The 26,040-nt window shown below is 39.0% G+C and overlaps 1 protein-coding gene across 1 annotated transcript in view; it reads right to left on the bottom strand.

The window, feature by feature from the left end:
- The window catches only part of RYR2 (ryanodine receptor 2), a 377,267-nt gene that overhangs the window by 277,431 nt on the left and 73,796 nt on the right, over positions 1-26,040 (bottom strand). The window contains exon 2 of the mRNA XM_054162288.1: positions 3,484-3,603. Coding sequence (XP_054018263.1) covers positions 3,484-3,603 — 120 coding nt within the window. The remainder of the gene's footprint in view (positions 1-3,483; positions 3,604-26,040) is intronic.

Here is a 26,040-nt window from a genome sequence, read left to right as displayed (position 1 = left end):
GGAGGAGAGACACCATAGACAAATATCTCCACAATTCCTTACTTCACTTAGTATATATACCTGATCTGACATCATATGGCATGAAATACCCCTTTGGTCAGTTTGGGTCAGCTGGCCTGGCTGTATCCCTTCTCAAGATCTTGGCCACCCCTCAGCATACTCTTGGGGTAGGGAAATGTTGGAAAAGCACAGCCTGGGTACCCATTCAGCAGTAGCCAAAACACTAGTGTGTTATTAACACCCAGTTCTATAAGCACTGCAAAACACAGTACTAGAAAGATACTCTGAGAATTAAGTCCAGCTCAGCCAAATCCAATAGAGTAATGCAGCAAGCCCAAAGCTTCAAGGGCTATGCTTGCACTGAACAACAATAACCTGCAACTTTTATCAGAGGTGAATGTACAGAAAGTTAAGAACTGCCATATTGAACTATTATCTGGCTTTGCTCTATGTATCACTATTTATCCTTCAAGGCCTTGCTTAGGTATTTTAGTACACTTAGTGCATCTGGCGAAGACAATCTGACTGCACTCCTTAACACCTACGCCTATTAAGAGTCCCAAGACTTTTACACTAAATAAGGGGAAAAAAACACCCAAACTCATCAGCTATATCATTCACAGAATCACAGAATTGTCAGGATCACCTAGTTCCAATCCCCCTGTCATAGGCCGTGACACTTTCCACTGTATCAGGTTGCTCAGAGCCACATCCAGTCTGGCCTTAAAAACATCCAGGGATGGAGCTTCTACCACCTACCCGGGCAACCTCTTCCAGGGTCTCAGCATCCTCATGGTGAAGAACTTCTTCCTAACATCCAGTCTGAATCTACCCACTTCTAGTTTTGCTTCATCCCCCCTAGTCCCAAAAGACATCCTAAAATGTCCCTCACTAGCTTTCTTGTAGGCCCCCTTCAGATACTGGAAGGCCACAATAAGGTCTCCTCAGACCCTTCTCTTCTCCAGACTGAACAGCCTCAACTCTCTCAGCCTGTCCTCACAGGAGAGGAGCTCCAGCCCTCTGATCATCCTCGTGGCCCTTCTTTGGACACATTCCAGCATGTCGATATCTTTCTTCTAATAGGGGATCCAGCATAGCACCTTTTCTTGTTCGTTCCTCTACCATTTGGAGGAGGAACTTGTCATAAAGATAAAGCATCTGGAAAGACATCTAGAAAAATATAGAACAAAAAATGATATATTTTGTCTTGCCAACTTCCATACCATCACTTTGATCCTCTCTGATACATTGCACAGTAATGCTTCATTTTCTGTCTCATCATTTTGAATGTATTATTCATAGTAATAAATTTTTTACTGAGATATTAATGATTCATTATAATAGCAGTGATCTTGTTGAATTCATTCATGCTGCTCTGTTTTAAGTGAATCTTTTTAACAATGAAGATGTTCTGGAATAGAAGTGGTTACTGTGCAAGTTGTCTGTGAGGCTAGAAAAATATATTTAGTGAATTTATTATCTTTTAGTAAGTTTCAGTATTAAGTCTACAATCTGTCTCATTATATAAAACTCCTATAAATTCTTGTATTTGAGGAATACAGTGTAAATTTCTTCTTCTTGCTTATTGATGCTGCTTTTTTCCCATGTTTTGTGAAGTAATATTTATTCTGCTTCTTCTGCATGAGCTTGGTGGGGGGAAAAACAACCAAAAAGAAAACCAGCTCGTCCCTCTTTTAACTTTTAAGGGCTGACAGTTTCTAGGATGATCTCATTTGAAGTCATTTGGAGATGTAAATACTGAGGGAGTCATAAAATTACCAAATACTTAAAGCAAAGTTGACTGTAAATAAGAGTAAATAAGAACACTTTTCTTCCTAAAGTTTTTTGTCCATACAATTCTACTACTGTATTATATAAGGAAGAACATAGAAAACAGTATAAGAAAGAGGTGACAATTCAAAAAAGGTTCCAGCAGGGTTCTTGATCCAGTTAAACAATTTATCTACATGTTTTAAAGACTGTTTTCCAGTTTAAGGAATTTATTGAATTTATAATTAAAATATGGCACATATGGATACTAATAAAATATTAATAACTTTTTATTAACATGGGAAGCTGCCAAAAACATATTAAATAGGTTCCATGTACAGTTAGAATATATTTACAGTGGGAATGTACAATATTTAGGCAAATATAACAATTTTAAGCAAACTGGTAGGAATATCAGAAAGAGAGAGTTCCCCAGCGCAAAATGGCGCTCAACCAGCAGGTTGGGAGAGGTCATTCTTCTCCTTCTACACCACTCTAGTGAGACTCCACCTGGAGTGTCCAGTTCTGGAGCCCCTATTAAAAGAATGATATGGACATGCTGGAATGTATCCAAAGAAAGGCCACGAGGATGATCAGAGGGCTGGAGCTCCTCTCCTATGAGGACAGACAGAGAGAGTTGAGGCTGTTCCATCTGAAGAAGAGAAGGCTCCAAGGAGACCTTATTGCAGCCTTCCAGTATCTGAAGGGGGCCTACAAGAAAGTTGGGGAGGGACTTCTTAAAATGTCAGATATTGATAGGTCTAGAGGGAATGGAGCAAAACTAGAAGTGGGTAGATTCAGATTGGATGGTGAGACCCTGGAAGAAGTTGCCTAGGAAGGTGGTAGAAGCTCCATCCCTGGATGTTTTTTGAAGCCAGGCTGGATGTGGTTCTGAGCAACCGGATCTAGTGGAAAGTATCCCTGCCTATGACAGGGGGTTTGGAATGAACCTTGATGATCCCTTCTAACCCTGACAATTCTACGATTTTGTTTTCTTATCATTTATATTTATAATAAAAAACAAGTAACATTCTTCCTTTCATATAAAGAAAATCTCCAAGTATAGCCATTACTTACATCACAAAACCAGTTTGCCCTCAGAAAGCACATTTTTTGTCTTCAAAACACTAATCTGAGTGATTGTGAAACAAAAACCCTTCTTTGCAACAAATAGCAAAACTAATTTTACAAACTACTGTATCTACTACACATACAGTAGAGTTATAGTAGGCTTAGATAACAAACTAATTAGACAAGATAATTTTGATATTTTCGCTATTACTTTTGCTTGGCTAGGGAATTCTGACTTCAAGCAATAATCACCTTAATATAAATGTCATAGCATAGAAACTTAACATAAATAGAATAACTTGTCTTTCCTGCAGAGTTAAAAATCAGAATTTTCAAATGTGTCACAGTACACAAAATTGTACTGTGGCTTACTATAACTAAGTTTGGACAAGCAAAATAATAAGCATGTTAATGAGACTTCTCCAGCAAAGTAGTTTTAAAATGAGCCCAAAACAGAAAGCACAGCATTAGAGTCCTGACAAAGTGCCATGACAGGAGAACTATTAAAATTCAAAGGGTATTAAAAATACTTTATTTTACTGATAGATTTTCCTAGACACGTTTTTATATAGCACATCAAAACAAACAATATTGTGACTATATTCTTGCTTCATGGACAACAGTTAAAATACTCAGCAGTACCTTAGAATTTGATGTGGATTCCAAAAAGCAAAGCCTGTTGCCAAATCCTTCTGCAGCAAGACACAATTTCTGTTGCTCCTTGTGAAGAGTTGCAGTACACTGCAGAACCACTTCATCATCCTACAAATAAAAAAAAAAAAAAGGAAACAGAACAGTGGTTATGTTTCTGACCCAACAAGCTGCGAGAAAGCATTTATAAAATCGTTGCTAAAGTCAGGACCCTGAAGTAATGCACCCTTGAAGTAATATAGTCAAAGAAGATCACACCATTTGCCATAATCTTTTTTCTTTTGTGTGTGTGTATATGCTTACAATAAATGTTGTCTTAATTCAGGCCACAGGGCCATAGTGTTATGGAATTTCTCACTCTAGTCAGGATGGGGTTGATAAAAATGGCTAGGAAGGTTAAGAAATATGAGATGACATTTCAGAACAAGTGAAAGGTGACTACAGATAATGATATATTATACAAATCCAGCCGTAAGTTATTTTTCATTTCTGTGCACATCATTAGAAAAGAATCTCATATAAACTCTACCATGGATTCAGTCTTCCAGCATTTACTGACTATGTATTTAGAAGATGCCTACACATACACAATTTGATTGTATCACAGAATTATATTAAGATATGTAATTACATAGAATACATACATAGAATAAACCAGGTTGGAAGAGACCTTCAAGATCATCGCGTCCAACCCATCAACCAATCCAACCCACCTAAACAACTAACCCATGGCACCAAGCACCCCATCAAGTCTCCTCCTGAACACCTCCAATGACGGCGACTCCACCACCTCCCCCGCCAGCCCATTCCAATGGGCAATCACACTCTCTGATAATATTCCATATGTAATGTAATAATATTACATTCCACTTTAGAGCAGAGTGGTAAGTGGGTAAGCATCTCAGCATTGTCTTTCTAAACTTGTGTTAAAATCAGCAAATGCTATCCAGGTCCACTATCAGGAGAGTTAAACATGCATCATTTCTTTATTTGAAGTCTCACCACCAAAGAGACCTTTACTGAAAGTCACTTTGCTCTTGCATGAAGAAAGCTAGTGTGCATCATGTTAAAGAAAAATATGGGGTTTATATTCTTAAATCTTACAAGATGTCTCCAAACGGACTAATTTCCTCCTACTACCTTCTAAGAATTTTCACATCCTTACATTATACAGATGAAGTTTTAGATCATCATAACATCAGTCACTGATGGATTAGAACTGATGAAAGTAATTCATGTTTCAAATAACTATAGCCTCCAAAAGTTAAGCAAATACACATGTCCAGATACACTTCTATCCACTTCCTAACTCTCCTCATATGAGACTGAAAATTCAAGGGTAGAAGTAACACAAAGGAGATAACAAGAATAATAGTGTCTTCTAAACATCTTTATCAAATGCTGACTTACTTAATATCACAGTAAGGTAAACAGAGCTAAAAATTAAGGAAATTCCAAGAATTCAACTTCAAGCACAGATGTGTAATGCTAAATGTAATGACTTTTAGAAACATTTGGTCAGCTCAGAATCTAAGCTCTTGAACAAACTGTTTTAAGACATGTAAAAATACTTGTCCATGCACTGCCACTATTAAATGCATAACCAAAACAAGAAAAACTAGTCTTCCACAACACAAGTCTTTGTAATTCATCAATGTAACATGGTAATAAACAATAATGTGCCTGTCATATTCAATGAAACAAATTTAGCATATACTGATCTGATTAATATATGATTAAAAAACACAACAGTATCTATATTCTGCCGTAACATTTAAAATTCATATGCAAAACAACCACAAGAAACACAGATTGTACAGAATTGAAAAAATTCCAGCACCGTTTGGAAGAAGAAGCAGCAACATGACCTAAAATCCCTGTAGACGTTTCCACTGACAGATAGCTCTCCTATTCTTGTTTTGCACCACTCTGATGCACTTCTGCCAGTTTAGGATAGGAGGGGATAGGATAGGATAGGAGGGGATAGGATAGGAGAGAAGGATCAGGGGTGACCTCATTGCCCTCTACAACTACCTGAAAGGTGGTTGGGAAAGGGTTGGTCTCTTCTCCCAGGCAAACAGCACCAGAACAAGGGGACACAGTCTCAAGCTGCGCCAGGGGAGGTTTAGACTCGAGGTGAGGAGAAAGTTCACTGAGCGAGTCATTCGTCATTGGAATGTGCTGCCCAGGGAGGTGGTGGAGTCACCATCCCTGGACGTGTTCAAGAGGAGACTGGACGTGGCACTTGGTGCCATGGTCTAGTCGTGAGGTCTGTCGAGACAGGTTGGACTTGATGATCCTTGGGGTCTCTTCCAACCTTAGTTATACTGTGATAGAATAGTATAGAATAGACCAGACCAGGTTGGAAGAGAACTTCAAGATCATCGTGTCCAACCTATCATCCAACACCACCCAATCAACTAAACCATGGCACCAAGCACCCTATCAAGTCTCCTCCTGAACATCTCCAGTGATGGTGACTCCACCACCTCCTCGGGCAGCCCATTCCAATGGGCAATCACTCTTTCTGTATAGAGCTTCTTCCTAACCTCCAGCCTAAACCTCCCCTGGCACAGCTTGAGACTGTGTCCTCTTGTTCTGGTGCTGGTTGCCTGGGAGAAGAGACCAACCTCTGCCTGTCTACAGCCTCCCTTAAGGTAGTTGTAGAGAGCAGTAACGTCACCTCTGAGTCTTCTCTTCTCCAGGCTAAGCAACCCCAGCTCCCTCAGTCTCTCCTCATAGGGCTTGTGTTCCAAACCCCTCACCAACTTTGTTGCCCTTCTCTGGACACGCTCCAGCAAGTTAACATCCTTCCTAAACTGAGGGCCCCAGAACTGGACACAGTACTCGAGGTGTGGCCTAACCAGTGCAGTGTACAGGGGCAGAATGACCTCCCTGCTCCTGCAGGCCACACTGTTCCTGATGCAGGCCAGGATGCCATTGGCCCTCCTGGCTGCCTGGGCACACTGCAGGCTCATGTTCAGCCTACCATCAACCAGCACCCCCAGGTCCCTCTTTGCCTGGCTGCTCTCCAGCCACTCTGACCCCAGCCTGTAGCTCTGCATGGGGTTGTTGTGGCCAATGTGCAGAACCCAGCACTTGGATGTGTTAAATCTCATGCCATTGGATTCTGCCCATCTGTCCAGCCTGTCGAGGTCCCTCTGCAGAGCCTCTCTACCCTCCAGCAGATCAACTCCTGCCCCCAGCTTGGTGTCGTCCGCAAATTTACTGATGATGGACTCAATGCCCTCATCCAGATCATCAATAAAGATGTTAAAGAGCATGGGGCCCAGGCACTGATCCTTGGGGCACACCATTCACTACCACTCTCTAAATTCTTCCATGGAACCTGGAAACTTTTAGTATTTCCATCCCAACTCTCTTATCATCATAGCAGCCATCATTAGTAAGTCCAAAGATGCTACTTTGTCCTCATTTTCCCATTTTTTTCATATGGGAACAAAAAATAAAAGGTAGCAAGGGTAAGGGAAAAGAGGTGACAATAACTAGACAAATTCTGTGCACACAGCGGTGTGCTGCAGCTTATTATCAAATGCACAAGACACCTTTAGTCTCCACAACAACAATGCACAGTCTCAGATATATTTGCATTTACTTCAAATAAGAATGAATGAAACTTGAGAAGCTGTCCACTTAGTTTAAGTACTTCAGTGGATAATTCTTTCACCCATCCACATTCATCCTTAAATTCACTTTGATCTGCTTCATAATACTCTTGGGAATTTGGAATTATCTCCATCCCACAAACGGGAAGGTAAGGAGCAAAGATGATACTGCCTACCTACAATAACAGAGTGTGCCTCTGGGACAGCAGAAATGGTTCTCATGCCACTAAACCAGTAACCTGAGTCAAAGAAATCTATTCTCCTTTCCAAATTTGCAAATGAATTTGCTGAAGGCAATATGCAGCTAAGGCTAATGTAAGCATCCATATAGACAGTATTAAGACTATGACCAAATACTATCTTGAAGTAATTCATTATTCCTGATAAATTCCTATGTGTCAGCCAGTATGTCAGTTAACAGTTTTAAAGATCTCGTCTCTTCCAGCAATAAGATATTCTGTGTTATTTAAGATTTCAAAGCAGCATGAGATGTTGATAAGCACACTACTGAATTTATCACTGATACTTCAAGAAGCATTCTGGAAAAAAAAATAGAGTGACCTTATCTATTCCACAAAGCCCTATGTATTTTTTAAAAATCCAACTGTGAAAAGCAAAGATAGTTACTGAATAAAGAGTAGCACACAGCAGATTCTTAATTACATCTGTTCAGTATGGGCTACATAATTATTTTCACAAAAACTTCGTACTCACAGAAACTAAACAACAAACTAAAGGATTTAGCAACAGTAACTAAAATAAATAATAACATAAAATCAAATCAACCACCCAAGAAACCACCTCTAACAGCACTGTAACAGTTTTTACTACTGAAAATTACTCCTAAACCCAAAATATTGCCAGCAACAGATATAAACTCACAAAATGCATGCTCAGAACTGTAATCTGGAGTTTAAGGAGGAAAAGGCATGGGTTTGCTGTCAAGGTACAATATTAAAACTGTGTTCTCGAAGCTCTTTATTAGAACTTAATTTCATCTGCAGAGACTATTTGACTTTTCTTTGAAAGACACACCAATCTCCTAAGAGTATATGAAATATATACTACCCCGTCAAGAACTCCTGAACTCCTGAATTCACATCTAGTATTGGTATAGCAGGACGTCAAAGGATAGAACAAGACTGAATAACTTCTTTACTTACACTCTTTGAGAACACAAAATAGAATTTCTTACTATATGTCTCCCCATTTTAAATTCTATGCCATTACTATTTCCAAGTATTTTAACCATGCAATAAAAGCACAGTATTGGAGTATTTCTAAAAATCTCTGCAGGAAAAATTGGTAACAAATAAGTAGCGATACATTTCAAGTAAGACATTCATTTAGAAATACTGTATATGCTTCAGCCCAAAGTGCTTCAACTCGGTGTCATGACTTTGGCATCTGCGTTTTGTTTCCTTTTCAGGACAAAAATAGGCAACGTTTCTCAGGTATTTTCCTTGCTTTTATTTTACACTTGATATTTTATTGCTTTGCAGAGAACTATTACTAACTTAAATAATTTGTCCTTCCTAATCAGATCCTTTATATATAACTACCTCCCTTAAAGATGTAATGTTGACTCTATGTTTCTACTGCTCCATGACAGTGTACCAATTCTAAAACTGCATATGGAACAGAGAATGTCACCTTTTAAAAATAAAGCTTCAAAGGTTAAAACTGATGTTATGCTTGCACATTCAAACTCACTCCTTCTGCTGTTATATTGCAGATAGTGGAATATATCCATCAATTTCCACATGCTACAAATCAGCATCTCAGCACTGACTTTAATATTTCAGTCTTTAATAGCTTCCTCAAACACCACATATGCACAGTTCTGCTTCACTGCATCCCATTTACTGTTCAGCAGCGCAACTGAATTGTGCAATGAGTATAGGTGCCTCACAGACTTGAAAAGTAGGTTAAAAAGTATAAATTTTGTCTGTACAACCTGCTTTCTGCCTAAGGAAACTGCAGAATATTTCTTTAGTTATAAACTTTATTTGAACTTCCTTTTGGTTTTTTGGGGATAAGCACTAGATTAAAGTGTTAAATAAAAGCTTGGACGTCCTATAGGCCATCAAATACAGGACTTGTACAACTACAGGCAAATATGTGCTAATAAGATCCAGAAATCAGATAACTAAGATGATCCCTGTGATCTGTTCTCTACTACTAGCTGCCTCAGAGCCTCTTGCTTTCTGTGCTTTGGAAGAAGGTAAGAAGCAACAGTGTAGAAGACAAGTAATGTGATTTTCTTTCCGCAAATCCCTGCTGACAACAAACAGAAACTTTGACTCACGGAATTTATTTAACACCATGTACATATCATGTAAGAACTGTGATCAACAGCAGTTAAATATCTTCAACAATCCTCTGGGACAACCATCAAAACAAATGTTCAGAGCATAGCACTATTTACTTTATCTGCTAATTTTATTCTTGACCCATCAACACTTCAACAAACTACTTTGAAATACCACCCAGTTAGGGAAACGACACTAGAGCTTCTGACATATGAAGGAAAAAATAAGCCTATGACAGAGGTAAGAAAAGGCCCCAAACTTCCAATTACTGTATTGGCGCTTATACCACAACTCCACTACCTTCTTGGTAGCAGATGACCATTGTAATATAGTAATAGTTACCTACTTGGCCAGTAGGAATTAGTGCTCAGACTCTCTTAAGAGATAGCAATCTGTAAGGAACTGAAAATTACCTTACTGGAGCACACATCCCCTTCAGTAGAAATGCAGGATAAAAAGCAATTAAAAGACAGTGGTGCTGTACAGAAGGACTGATGCTTACATTGAGTCAAAAGATGATCATGAGTTAACACCACCACCAGTTGTATAGAAGCCCAAAAAATGGGCTAATGTAAAAAGAAGTGCATGTGACTGTAAGAGTGGTGATTCTCTGACTTTATAGTCAACACTGGGAAGGCTTCGCTTAAGTGAAATGGCTATGTTGACCCTTCAATTCAAAAAGAGAAAGGACAGAGTACAAGACTGATGATATCTGGGGGGGGGAGGGAGGAGGGAAACAAAACAAAAACCAACCCAAAATAACCAGGAGAAATCCAGAAAGATTGTTGGGATGTTGTCATGGATTGAATTGAACCTGCTGCTGTTATTCACACCATGCTGCAGTCACGCCAGCTTCAAAAATGAAAGTGCTAACTGGGGCAAAGTATTATGGGGCTTGGACTTCACATTGCAACATGGGAGGCTTCCTGTTCCAATTGCTCCTTCTGGGTTCCAGCTTCTTGAGTGTGGTCTCTTTTCTGCAAGCACAGAGGCAGAAAGAGTGGGTTTGGCTTTCTCTTTTATGAGTTTTATTTTTTTCCCTGTGTATTTCACTGCGCTTCTTCTGCAAATAGGCTAAGCTAAGGTAAGCATGCATTGTATTTTTAGATTAATTAATTAGCTAAGGTAATTATGCATTGTGCTTATGCTATCTTATGTGACATTAAACTCTTATTTCTATCTCAGCCCTGAGTTGTGTGTTACTCTTCCCCTCACTTTTGTGTTGGGGGAGCAGGCAGTTTAGCCCTTGAACTAAACTGTTACAGATGTAGTCTGCTTACAATGTGAGTTAACATGGCCAAAATGGCGTTTTCAATAAAATGTTGCCAAAACACAGAATAAAGAATAGGTAAAATTGTTCCACACTGCATGAAGAAAATTATTATTAGTTGGGGAAAGGTTTTCTGAGGATAGAAGAGCATTTTAGCAGAACAGTTTAGAAACTCCATCATTGTAAGACTATATGAACTGCTCAAGAAAACCTCTATCAGGAGGATCTATGCATAGCTGAACTTGCATTAAGATGCAAAGGAGGAAAGATGTTTTTTCTGATCACAAAATTCTAAACAATCTGGACATATTTTACTGTACATGTTTTAATTTTATCCTGTAGAAGGAGTAATTTCATAAGAATTTAATGTTATTCCAATGGAATTATCCTTTGAGACAGAAAACCTCGTGCAGAACAGATGGAATTCCAGAGGGCCAGACTAGCTGGTACATCTTAATACAGTACTATGAAGCAGGCTGCTAGTACAACCATGTTATATCCTTCTTCCCCAGTAAGCTCCAGCTTAGTCATCAAAATAATTTTGCAAGATTACAGCAAAATCATGGTGATCTGCAGTACTAAAGATATGTGGCATTAAAATAAAAATTAAAAAAAATGAAACAACCCATCTTGAGTCATGTAGATTCATACTCAGCACCTGTCAGAAAAAGTGCGGAAAATAACAATGACACACAGAGAGCCTTTCAAACCCCAGTCACTATGTACAAGGCAAAACACGTGTTACACAGTACTTAAATAGAACAGTGCTATATGGCAAAGCAGAATTTATCTAGGACTTCTGCATCAACACAGAGCAGTGTCCCAAGCACAGTTGACATCTCAGTCTTTGGGTTCCACAACCACCAGAAGGAAATTATGCACACAATCAGAAGGCAGTGAACAAATCTGAAGGAGTGGCTCCAACACTCCCAGGTAACAAGAGCATCTTCTGTGCTCTGCCCAGTGCTTCATGGAGAAACAAACATACTACTGAATTTAATATGATCAGGCACTGCAGTGATACACGTCTGTACCCTTTGATTGCACATGCTAACCACCTCCTCAAATAAACTACTTACTAGTAATACCAATGTGAACACAACACTGAAAACAGATGTACTATATGTAATATTAAAGCTTCCTCTTTGGGCTCTTCGTTTCACCAAGTTAGCATGAAACAGCACCTAATTTGGTTTCAGTACACAATGGTCTTGTGTATGCATGTGCTAGTATGCTCTTGACTGAGTTCTACTGAAAATGTCTACAAATGAACATATTTCCAGTTCAGATGACTCATTTTATTATTTCTCACCAATTAGTTTTTGTGGTCCTACAATCCTAAAACAATGCCAAGTTCAGCTGTCAATATCTAATAATAAATGTATCTATCTTTCAACCACAGTCAGGAATGGCTAACTCTGCATCTGACAGTCGACAAAGGAGTTGTGGAAAACATCTACAATAAAGTTTGAATACCAAATTAAACACAAAACAATGAGTGGGCTGATTACAGCTTCTTAGTAGTCTCAGTATGCCAAATTTATCTCTGATGTAATTCCATTTATTTTAGGAATTTGATAAGAACTCTAGAGCATTACAGCCTCACTATTTCCAAGCCATGTCTCTCCTGCAATCAAAGGTGTGACTATAGCACACGACGTACTTATGCTATATTTGATCTTGCTGGTGTGAATAACAGTACCAGCAAACACAGAGGTGAGAGTACACTAGAAAAGGTGTCCACAAGATTCTTCAGGAAAACAAAAGATTACATCTATAATCTGTGTCAAGCAACAAGTTGCCTCTAAACAAACACTAAGTACCCCATGGTGCTCAGTCCAAGCTAATAAATCCAGACTCTCAACAGTATCTGAAAATAAATCACTGAAGGGTTTTATAGTTTTACAACACTTTTCTGAGACAAAGTTCATTAATCTCAGCTGGAGAACAGAGGAACATGTTAGAACAAATAATTTGTTTAAGGTCACACAATATTTAGACTGAAACTGAATGCATTGCTTTTTGTGTTATTTTTTCTACCTTACTAACAGGTTCCACACCGAGAACGCTCTAACAACACACCTCTCCCATAGATGAGGCCCTCTCACTCCAGCTCAGACCCTGAAAACCTTACCTTTTGTGGTGGTCTGAAAGGAAAGGCTCTGCTTTCCCTCCCCCACTGAAAAAGAAACCGCGGCTAAAACTCAGTCAGAGAAATGAGAGTATATTTTACAAGGAAACAGATTATATGTAACACAACAAATACAGGTGTTTTACAATATATACAGGAATATACAGCAAATGAACTCAACCAGAAACCAGACCCCCCACAGAGGGGGCTTCCCCCTGTGCCCCCTTCACCCCCCTACCTCCTTTCTCCCCCAAAGAGGTAGAAGAAGAGAAAAAAAAGGAGGGATTAGCACAGCAGACAGAGGCCTATGCATAAGGACTAAGTTAGTTCTTATCTCTTGGCAAGAAGCCCAGAAGCAGTCCAGTGTGGAAGGGACAGCGAAGAAAGGAAGACTGAGAGAAAGTCCCGGCTGTGCTGGGCCCAACCTCACCTCTCACCTTACTTGGCCAATGAAATTCGTTTAGAATACCAAAATATTTTACAAACATTTAGCCAGTGTGCCCCTTTCTTAAAGGCACAGCGTCAAATGGTCACACCTTTCATAAAAGAATACATGAGAAAAGTATCTTTCAGGCAGACTCAGGAGGCTATGTCAGTAATGTGGCCATCTGCTTGAATTTGCACATCCAATTCTAGATCACTTCCTCTTCCCTTAATCTTTTTTTTTTCCAGCAGTTTTCTTGAATCACTCCACTGCAGTGCTCTGACAGACTGATATTTTGTAGCTGCCCAATCAATCATGCAACCTTTCCTCTTTAATTCCCAAAGACTTACCTCACCTCTTTCAGGGTTTTGTTGCCGTTTTGTTGTTGTTGTTGTCGTTGTTTGTTGGTTGGTTTGGGGTTTTTTTGGAGCAAGGTTAAAGACTCATTCTAGCCTTCATCTGTTTCAGCCATGTAATGCTCATTCATCAGAATCTCTCCCTGCCTTCATTCTGAAGCTGCTCTAACTCAAGAGATTCATCCTTTAATTTCACACATTTCCCTTGCAATGCTTTAAAAATTCATGGGAACTCTACTCCTTTTTCAAGTTCTTCCTTCGTAGACTAATGGCATGTTTAGAATTTTTCTCAGATTGCTGTTCACAACTTCTCTTCTGAGCAGCATTATCAGTTATCTTCATGCCCAACGTTTGTGGGCCAGCATGAGACAAAACACAGAGATAAAATAACCAAAGTACAGGTCAGAAATCACTAATTCTTAGGGTAACTCTATAGCTGAAAAGGATATTTTTAAAAAGAAGGATCTAGCATGCTTGACAGAGCATACTGTATGCACTACAGCATACAGACCACTGAAACAAACATTTCTGCATTTATATATATACTGACTGACATATATATGTATCAGCATCAAATCAGTCTTACTGGTAGTTAAAAGTCAAAATTCAAGGTTTCTGGTTTACTTGGCCTCCAGCTTCAAAGAACTCATCTTAAGTAGCAATGAGAAATAAAAAAAATCTGCTATTTCTCCACATGCTGTCATAAATTTTAATATGTACAGATAGGTAAAGATTTTCACAACCCTCATTGAGAAGGATATTGATCTTAATACTGAAGATGTAAAACAAAATGAAAAATATCTCTTTGGAAAGAAAGGCATATAGATAAGAGAAAATAACTTTAACCACAAACTCTGGTTGCATGTTCTCTACTTCAATACTGATGTCATTTTTGGTTAATCCTCAGGCCTGTATTTGCTACTAAACTAGTTTAAAGCAGAATGTATCTAGCATAGCATAGACAACCATAATGAACCACCACTGGCTTCAGTACTTCAGAAAGGAAGTGCTGCAACAGTAGTGTGAGAAACAAGTAATTGACAAGAAAATTCTCTGCTATGGGTAACAAAAATCCATTAACTATGGGAGGATATTCTACATCCCTTGATGTGAAAAGCTGCTTTTTTGTGTGTCTTCCAAGATAAACTGTTCTAAAAGTCTCCAGTAAAATCTCTTCTCCACAAAGAAAACTAAAATACAAAAAAAAAAAAATTATCTACAGGGTACCACTACAGAATTTGAAAGAAGTTTTGCTAATGTCATCACTAGGAATGTCTGGTAGTGAAAACACTAGCAAAGTGCTCAGCCAGTAGAGCAGACACTTAACACTCATGCAGGTAAGCATACACAGCAGAAGACCAGATTACCAGGATGCAAACCTGCAGTATTTGCTTGCATTTGAATTGTTCTGAACAGAGTTGCCTTTGAGCTGAAATGCTCAGCTGCAGTCTTTCCTCAAAGCTAAGCTCGTAAGGAAACTGGAAAATTAAAGTATAAAGAGATGCAGTAATAAGAACAGAGACAAAATCACAAACTGTAAAAATAAAAAGTGCACCCATGTCCCAGCTGCCACTTATGGCTTTCTCAAGAAATATTTACACTAATAATAAATCATTGTAGGACTGATTATGCTTAGAGCTTTTTGAAAGGTGTTGCTTTTGGCAGAAACACAGCACTATATCATATTGCTGATGGTAGGCAGGACCTAAGCAAAACAAGACTTAGATTACTAAAATAGATAGTATCAAATTGAAAGTAATCAATTACACGCTTATTTTAGCAGCCCAGAAAAATCTCTTCTGGTGACTGCATCTGTTTAATTTACCCAGATGGGCCTGCACATCTGTTCGGTTCCATTTAGCAGCTTGAAAGAATGGGAGCAAAGTCAACGATAAAAGTAAAATCTGAAGAGTTTCTGACGTCTCCCTGTGATTCATGTTTTGTACACAGCCAAACTGTATTAGTTTGCTTTTTCAGTGACAAACTTTCTTTTGCCAAATAAAATGTAAGTATGTCTGATGACAATGACCAACACACATTGGACATGTGAAGTCTGTACAAGAAATTCACTGGGGCTTTGTACACACACGTACTTGTTATTTGCAGCTAAATGCTAAAACATGCACAAACAACACAATTTTTTTCCATTACTGCAAAGGAGATGGAGGTTTGGTTTGGCTGGGTTTTAATGTGTTCAAGTTAGGTTGGGGTTGGTGGAAAGGACTGTTTTTCAACATTCAATTCCCTTTAATCTAGACCTTCATTATAGGAATACAACTCCTCAAAATACTATTCTAATAATATGCAACTACAAAACGTTTTCAGAAATCCTGACCATATACCTACTTGGCTTCACCATATGTAAGAGACTAAATCTTGTCTGTATTGATGTGAATCAACAAAGATAAAGTCACCTTTGCTCCTAGACAACGACTCACTGGAATGTGCACAGACAGGATCATTTCTACCCATCAGCTACCCCTGAAAGGGAGGATGGTGAAAAGGATAAGACCCTGATGTGTATGGGCAGGTAAAAGGCGAAGGAGGAGGAAGAGGCCCCCCCACTCTGCCAGACCCCTGTAAGCACACAAGGAATACACAGGAAGATTCCCTAGGGACAACAACTGGACACACACCTAAAAAACTGATTAAAAGACCTGAGTGATGCTGGCTCAGAAGATGACTTTTTTTTCACCCCCCCTCTTTCTTGTGTTTCTCCCCCTTTTGTTCCCAAGTCATAAAACAACACAGGATGTATATACTAAGTCCAGAGTTTTTAAGATACAGAAAAATATAATCAGATCAGCAACATTTCCCACTAACAGAGCAATTTTAATTAGAGGTGTGCTTAATTCTCGCATGCCGATCTAAAGGAAACTAGATCTTACAAAACCACTCAGAAGCACAAAAGCAACAAGAGTAAAGGTTCCCTTTAAAGCATATGCTAAGAAATAACACAGGAAATTACTGCTGAACACCGCTGCTTGAATGGGACTGGCACTTGCTCTAAATGTAAAGCCTAAGGACGCTAAAATGAGCAGCACAGCCACCTATGACCACATTCCAATCACATGAGCTGTCCCACCATGTCTCTTTAACTGCCACCAGATCACAACCCCTTGGCCACACATGGATTTCTAACTCCTCCTGTTCATTCCACATGCTGCATGTGCTGGTGTACAGGCACTGCAGGGAGCGAGCTGAGCACACTGATTCTACCCTGGGTGGGGTAGATTCTTCCCTGTAGCACCAGTCTCAAAGCCAGGACTTCTACTTCCTTCCATATCACAGATGGATACTTGAATGAGGGAAGAGAAAATAACTTGTGCCCCCAGTTCTTTCACCAACTGTCCCAAGGCCTTGAAATCTCTCTTCATTCTCCTCAGACTGCAGGATGCAGCTTCCTCCCCACCTGTCTGGAAGATCAGAAATGGATAACAGTCTGGTGACCGCACTATGTTGGGAAGTTCTGTAGTGATATCCCTAGTTTGGCCTCCAGGAAGACTGCAGACTTCCCTATGATGAGGGTCAACCCTGCATATTGGGCCCTCTGTTCTTGCCAGGAGGGAGTTTCCAACCAGAACTCTTCTTCCTTGTGGAAGAGGTTGCTATATGCACTCAACTCCTGCCACTGCCATTGAACCTACCACCACTCACCCTCTTCACTTCAGCTTCTGTCTTCCACCTGATAGGGGTAGAACACAGGGGCCTCTCAATCCTGGCTCTCAACTTCCAATGCTCCGTATCTGTTGCCTAAGGGCAACTGGGAAGGTGAGGGACACCGAAAGGGGTTTGCCTGCCTCCCTGAGCAGGGACCTGTATCCATTCCCAGTCTTAGTTGCCACATTTCTCCTGGCAGTGGCTTTTGGCCAAGGATGTTGGGTCCTCTTCTGAGAATTCTTTCCTCAAGCTTCACTCTTTCCAGGGAACCTACAAGCTGCAGACAGCTGCAGCACCACCAGGGCACACACAAACCCTGTTTGCTCACCCTGTGCTCCGTGGGCAGCAGTTCTCAGCTTCAGAGAAATGTTTTGCTCTAAATCCTCCTTTCATCTCAGACTACTTCTCTCGTCTCTTTAAGGCAGTGAGCATATGCAAGTACACAAAGAAAAAGGAAGATGTACTGCACTACAAAGCACCAGCAACAGAGATCAGGAAGGTCCTTGTGGCTTCCACACCAAGTGTGAAAGAAAGTCCGCTAGAAAACTGGACTAAACTAGTTTTCCCCTGTGTAATTAATTTAGTGTGATCTTGAATTTATGCCTGTAAAAGACTTCTCAGCCAAAAAGCAGAGTAACCACTATCTCTTGGTGTTCCAGACAGTGTTTCTGTTACTTTTCCTTCCATAAGACAGGTTTGGAGGAGAAGGAATGCATCTTTTGTTCTATATGGCTTTTTCTTTCATTGGTTTAGTTTGATTTTCAGGTAACTGCATTGTTGAGCTTGGTTTGCTTATTTTTAATCCTAGAGTTCCCTAAAACAAATCTACAAAATCCCATGGAAGTGAATTAATTGGGAGGGGCAACATTTAATGAAGGCTATTAACAGAAACACTCATTAAAAATTGGCCTATTACTCTTTGGATCTGCAATTTGCATCTATGTGGTAGGTTGAAATTACTCCCCAACTAATTTGGAGAACTACCCCCAAAATAAATCACCAGACTAGTTCAGTTTGGGATGGAAGCAAACGAAGCTATATTTACAAGCAAACTAAAAATCTAGAAATATGAAATGCAATGCATATGCACAAAATATACAATATATGCACTATTTTACAATTTCTAAACAAAACAGAAACTCCTCAGACCCCTCTGGCTAGATCCAGGAGGACTGTTCACCTCCTCCTGTACTCCCTCCCTCCTTCCCATTACCTCACACAGCAGTCACAACAGAGATACTCCAGCAAGGACACAGCAGAGAGAGAGAGAAGATGCAAGCAGAACTGACAGAAGAAGAAGAGAGAACTCTTTTTGCCACTACTCTAAATCCCCATTAGCAAGCTAATGAATTATATAGACCTTATAATATTTTTCTTTTGTATCCAATGGTAATTTTATTTTACTTTCAGTCTTTGCAGTCAGGAACTAGACTGAAGTTCCTCCTTCAAATGGTAACAATCCACTAAAAAAAATACTTGCCTCTCAAAAACCATACAAAATTTCCTCTCTAGCATAAAACCTATAATTTTTAATGGGAATAGAAACATTTGATACAAAAAGAAAAATCCCTTTAGCAGTAAACCATTTTGGGTGAAAAATGTCTTCACAGATATTTTCACTGAGTTTTAATAGTATTAGAGCTAAAAAAATTGAACTCCAGTTAAAAGAAAAAAAGTAATTTCCATCTGTTTCTTAAGAACTGGAGATGACTCATTTTTGCCTCACCACTGCTGCTATCTTTTGGCATATTTTCCTATACACATGCCAAATTTAGCAAATCTCTCTCATCTCCAGCTATAGAAAATGACTGTGATTGCATTTAGATTCTGAGTGCCACATTTCTACCTGCTTCAGCTTTATAACTTACAGAATAGAGCTATTTAGTAAAAGTATATCTAATGAATTTGAGTGTTTAATTCAGAGGTACAAACAACACAAAAACTTATCCTTTTTTTTTCAAAAATAAAATATTTCCAGGAGCTCTGATAACTATCTGCCCCTGTACTCAGCACTTTTTAGGCCACACCTTCAGTCCTGTGTCCAGTTCTGGGCTCCTCAGTTTAGGAAAGATGTTGACTTGCTGGAACATGTCCAGAGAAGGGCAACAAAGCTGGTGAGGGGTTTGGAGCACAAGCTCTACAAGGAGAGGCTGAGGGAGCCAGGGTTGCTTAGCTTGTAGAAGAGAAGGCTCAGAGGAGACCTTGTTGCTGTCTACAGCTACCTGAAGGGAGGTTGTAGCCAGGTGGGGGTTGGTCTCTTCTCCCAGGCAACCAGCACCAGAACAAGAGGACGCAGTTCTTCGTAGAAACAGTGATTGGCCATTGGAATGGGCTGCCCAGGGAGGTGGTGGAGTCACCATCACTGGAGGTGATTAGGAAGAGACTGGATGGGGTGCTTGTTGCCATGGTTGAATTGACTAGATAATGTTAGGTGATAGGTTGGACTCGATGATCTCAAAGGTCTCTTCCAACCTGGTTAATTCTATTCTATTCTATTGCACCTTGAGGTGGTGAATAGCCATGACACATCAGACGTGTGTTCACAAGTATAGTTTAAATTGAAGTTCCGAACGAATCCCACACTATTCACACTGTGACCCTCTTTCTTGCTGAGATTCAAACAGCCCTTTCAGGTATTCTTACTGGACTACAAATTATCATGTACCCTGGTGTTATCAAATAACAGTTGGAGAGCATACCAGGTTTCTGTAAAGAAACAACTTCAGTTTGTGTTTGACTTGATGTCAGGTTAAGTGTGAACACAGGTACATTTGATCTCACTTCTGCAACATTCATGAATCGAGTACAGGAATACCCATACAGGCCACAGGCAGGTGACCATTGGTGTAATGGGTTAAACTGAACCAGCAGGTTAACCTGCCTGCCTCCCTCAACACAGAAGTAAGAGAAAACAACACACACACAAAAATCCCACTCACTCTACGTTGAGAGAAAAACAAAAAAAAGTGAGATAAGAGTTCACTGAGCAAATCAGACCATCATAATACAAATGCACAATTACCTTAGCCTTTTTGCAGAAAAAGCACAGCAGAAAGCAACAGCAAGCAGAAGTGAGTGAACTAAAAATCCAAGCCAGGGAACTACTCCCCCATCCCTCCCTGTCCTGCTGCCATCTCAGCGGAAGACAGCCAACACCCAAATCCCAGAACCCAAAAGTAACAACTGGAACAGGAAACCTCCCATGTTACAATCTGAACTTCAAGGCCCATAATACTTTGCTCCAGCCAGCACCTTCATTTTGAAGCTGGCATGAGGCAGGATGGGTTTGAGTAACAGCAGCAGATTCAAACTTAGCCTATGATAATAGGTATTCTCCAGCACGGTGAGGACACTTCAATTCAGACCAGGACTGCTGACAAGCACATAGTTAAATGCACTTGGCAGATCTCAGAGAAACAACATCAAAATTAAGGGGCTGCATTGCATCTGTGCTATGAGCTACAAGGTGAACTCAAACTAATCACCTTGTCCCTTCTCTGTGTATCAAAAGAAGTTAAAATTCTTTACATGCCAGACAATGCTAAAGGCAATATGGCCTATAATATCATAATCACATATATTAAATAACTACTTCTATTTGTATTTGAATCTCTAAAACAACTATAAAATGTAATGGCATAAAATGATTCGTATGTAAAACTTAGGGTAAATTCCTTTCTGAGCACTGAGAATTTGCCATGATGTCAATTTTTTTTACATTGGTAAACTAAGGTAAGCTTATTTGCTTCTGTTCAAAGTAATTAAAAAACAGGAATAAAAAAAGCTGCATCAGTGGTGAGCTACCACATGAAACAAAGCACTTTATCATACAAACGAAGTGAATATGGCAGCTCAAATCTGAAGCAGTGCATAAGCAATTAGTAAAATTACAGGGGAAAAAATGAATGGGGTGAACAAGGAAGATGCACAGACTCTCAAGCAAATACATATATTATTGATCCATAAACATGTAGCGCTCTAAATTTGGCCCCTGAGAAATTTGCTTCCTTCAGTAATAAAGAATACGGCAAACTATAATTAAATCACTTAAATCATTGCACAGTAACAAGTTACTGTGTTATCTGTCCATAAATTTGAAGCATAATCTCCATGCTTTGAGCTTGTACACAAATGGAGGTAATAATATAAGTCATCTTGATCTCTTTTTAGAAGGACTTTTGAAAAGATACAAGTAATTACTAGACTTGACTTTGGTAACTGTTAGGAAACCCCATCCAAGAATCCTACAATCTACACTGTTGCTGTGCTGTAACTCTTCAGCAGTGTAATGAAACGAAAAGCCCAAGAACAACATTTGAACCAATATTAGCAAAAATAATGACTACCTTTCACAGCAGTAGACCATTAGTAAGTTAAAGGAAGATCACCATCTTCACATGACCACTTCCGAAGTGGAAATGCAGCACTTTCGAAAGGGGAAGACGTTGAATCTCACTGTTACTGTGAGGAGTTACATAACACGATTGCAAAATACTGGTGGGACTTTGGCTCCGAGACCCAGCTTCCTGTGACACCCTGGCCCAGCATCACAGGACACGGGACCCTTAAAAATCTGATGCTGGCTACTGGGGGGCCGCCGCTTCTCCGATCCAACAAGACAAGATTTGGTCTCATGGGGATGCCTGCCTGGATGGGAGACGGTCAGCTCCGCCACTATGCGATCTTCGGTACCTCCGTGTTTCTTATAGGATGCTTAGGGCAAGTTAGCTGCGCTTAGCTGAGGATCGGGCTGTGTTTTTTGGTTGTGTGGGTAACTCACGTGGTTGTATCTTGATTTGGGGTTCATGCCTTGCAGCGCTAGAGCGCAGCCTCGTCTGACTTTTATATTATATAAAGCAGTACCTATTGGAACCTGCAGTACATGTAATTAGTTAATTCCTCTTTGAAACAAGCTCACTGGAACACAAAGCCATGGAGAGCGAGAAATTCCAAGCAGAAGCAACAGGGAAGACACAAAATATAAGATTTTCAACATACCAATGGGATGATATCTACCCATCTATTATTATTACTCTGTGTCCAATCCCTAACATAATTTATCTTTTACACAAAGTCGCTGGAAAATTCCTACTTACAATCCATGTCTATGCTAGGTACTAGCTCTAACTGTAACAGCTCCTAAGGCTCAGCAAAATAAAAAATTTTGAAGAAATAATTTATACATTCTTGACAGAAAGAAGTAGGAAATTATCTGAACAGTCATTTGATGAATTTAGCACTTAAGAAGTTGCTGAAAGTCAAAAAACAGCTTATTGATTTCATAGGGGGGATAAAAAAAAAAAACAAACCCACAACCAACCGAACAGCCTCCTCTTAATAAGATAAAATTTTGACTTCTTTTTCCTTTTTTATTTTTTAAAATCATTGCCCTCATGCAGTGAAAAGGAGACTGGAATATTGCCTCCAGACTTTTAAGCATGGCTATGTTTTAATGAAAAACTGTGGGGTTTGCTGTAGAAAATTCACATTTTTAGTTGGACTCTGAATAATGGCAACAATTGCACTGAATCAACATAAGCATGACAGACCATTTCCCTTTCCACCTCTCCACTCACAGAAAAAAAATCAAATATCCTTCTGCTTGAAATGAAGTGCTTAAGTCATTCTTGCTATTATGTAAATTTAACATTAAACTGTTAGTTCTTAACTGCCAAACAACAGAGAAATCAAAACAGTATTCATAAGCCAAAAACTGGCAAAGAGAGATGAGAACATCTAAATACAGAGGCCAAGGATGGATTAAAACGGCAAGAATCTCTAGAAAGTTAAGCATAATTCTTAAAACAAAACATATGAAAGAACTGAGGCAGATTTGGAGAGGAAACAATTCTGGTTCTTCAGAAGACAAATACAACAGTGGTTCCTCATCTAGAGATCCAATGGGAAAAGTCCTGACAGCTAGTAGAACAACTCACAAGAAAGTCATAATGTGGACTGGACTTCAACATTAAAATGCAGGAAACTCTCTTCTCTTAATTAGATTAGTGTGTTCATTAATTTAAAACTAACTCATTAGACATCTAAACCCTCTTTTAAGTGACTCCTCCTCCTTATAAGGCAGTAGACTGCATTGAATTAAGTAGACTATGCTCGGAAAACTGGACATTGATTTTGCTATTAAGGTAACTGTTCGGGTAAACGTCTGCATTAGTTAAGCAACAAATTGGCACCACAAAAATGATAACGTGAAAAGAATTTCTTCCTTCTCTAATACCTGTAACAATCTGCAGTTCAATGTGCCAACCAAAGAGCCCAGTTAGCAGCATAGACAGCTGATTTGTCTTCATCAATACAACAGATCATTCCAGAGGCCAACCTGCTTGTAATAAATAAAGTCATTTTGAAGGACTTTGAAATAAAGGAGCAAACTCCAGAGGCCTGAAAGAAGCATTTAAGTCTTTAGTGTTTATATCACATCAAATAAATGTGAAATCAGACAAAAAAGTCTGGGCTGTGTCTAGCCACGCATGGAAAGAGAGCAAGTCTGATGTGAGACAGTGATTAGACAATATATAAAGTTGAACTCTGTTATATGTACTCAGGCCTGTATCCTCACAAGATCATGCCACTTCTCTACACTTCTGTTTTTCTATTTACATTACAGGGCTTCTTCCTCTCTTCCATGAAACAATCTGAGATCAAATTACTAAATAAAAAACATTTATTATGACATTGTTCTATTAAGAGAGTTAATCTAGGCCTTAAGTGGTTTCTGTATGTGATTTCAGACAGCATAGTAAAAACAAATCTCTTGCTTAAGGTGGCAAAACCATTTCAGTAAAATGCTTATGATTCATAATGTAATTTCCAAGGCATCATTACTGGAAATGAAATTTTCACACTTCAAGGTAATCCAGTTGTAAACCCTCTTTATTAAGTATAATTTCCAGGTAATAAGCACACAGAACTAAAATCTAAATACTGTGAAGTACAGATATATTGACATGCAATTAGAGGTCACTTGTAAAACAGGACAGTTCAATTATTTGTAACATTGACTACAGAAAACAAAAATATGTTGAACTGTGTAAGATTGTATTTTTAAGCACATTAAGGTAAAAAAAAAAAAAAATAAATCTATTTTTCTGGCAACAACACAAAGTATTTTTTTCTTTAATCTCCAGAAACCATGACCTACTCATAACCATTATGATTTTAAATGAAAACTATACAGAAGCTATTTAACTTCTTGCTTAATCTGAAAATGGCAAATATTGTAATACTTGCATCCCTACATATTCACATTTTGGGTTTTTAGATTTAACCCTGAAGCATGCTCAGAATGAATAGTAATTTCTGAAGGGTATTTCCTTTGTCTTATGGTTCTTTTTTCTGCTTAAGAACAGTAATAGCTTAATAGAAATATAAAACTGTTTCATTATACAACTAGAAATGCATTACTTAACACATTTTTTTTTCTGTGAGTAAGCAATTGTTAGTAGAAATTTGCTATGCATCTGTGTTTGGGGAAAAAAAAAAAAATTTTAAAAAAGGAGTCCCTGAGGCAACGTCTAAATACTGATCTGACACTACAAATGTATTTGAAGCCTAAGTCATCATTAGTAATAAAACTAATTACTTCTTTACTTCTACGATATATGATTTTCAAATTGACAGTTTCTCTTAGAAGAGCAGCCATGTACCCAGACCTAAACATTTTTTCCCAGAAAGAAACTAACTAGTTCAGCACCAGCATTAGAAATAGTCTCATAATGTTATACTTATGTAATGAGTGCAAAAATCAGGTGGCCCAGTTAAATTAAAACAGACTCATGTAAATGCTGCAATGCTTCAAAATTAGCTTTAATCATACTGCTCTTGAAAGGTGACAGACACTCATGCAGGAAAAATAATCTCCTACTGTAGTGTTTGCTATGCCTTTGGACAGCCATAACAATCAGTGAGGAAATCACACAGATAATTTTGAGAGAGAGAGAGAGTGTGTGTGTGTGTGTGTGTGTTTCTCCTCTTGCTGCCTTATGCTCAGGACATAGCAAAAGCTGGACTTCTATTACGCATCTGTGCAGTAACAATGCAGATTTGAAGTACAATAGATGTCTCTAAGGGCTATCACTCTATAAACACACTGTATACAAATATACATGAACATGCTCTAAGAGCTTTTGGAACACTGATAGCAATTGAAATGTCTCATGATATTGAGGAGGGAATAAAAGGTGGGGGAACGATGACTTTATTTTTAGGACCGACAGCTCTTATTCATCCAAAAATAAGGAACAGAAAGGCTCAATATAGCTTTTCTATTTTATCAGTCTAACTTTTATTCCTTATGTGAGCAAATCAGTGGAAAGCAAGAACAGTATTCCACTCACTCTACTCTTCAAAATGGAGTCATGCAGTATAAACTCACAGCATAAACTTGTTCTTCATCCAGCAGGGAGCAAAAAGAACCTGTTACTTGGCTACATAAGGCCCAAAGACAAGCAAAAAGCTGCCTTTCAATCCTGACAAAGCAACAGACAACTTCTGCTGAGGCACAGCTTATGGAAGCAACAGTTAATATCAAGGGATAGAGTAAGAGGCATCGGCCTCAAATTGTTCCAGGGGAGGTTTAGACTGCATATCAGGAGAAATTTCTTAAATGAAAAAGTGGCCAGGTATTGGAATAGGCTGCACAGGGAGGTGGCAAATCAACTTCTCTGGAGGTGTTCAGAAAAGTAGATATGGCACTTCAGGACATGGTTTAACAAGCACAGTGGTGTTATGTCAATGACTAGACTCTATGAT

This window comes from Dryobates pubescens, chromosome 6, assembly GCF_014839835.1.
Source record: "Dryobates pubescens isolate bDryPub1 chromosome 6, bDryPub1.pri, whole genome shotgun sequence".
Taxonomy (NCBI): Eukaryota; Metazoa; Chordata; class Aves; order Piciformes; family Picidae; genus Dryobates; species Dryobates pubescens.
Note: the sequence above shows the minus strand (reverse complement) of the source record. Positions and strands in the feature narration are given on the sequence as shown.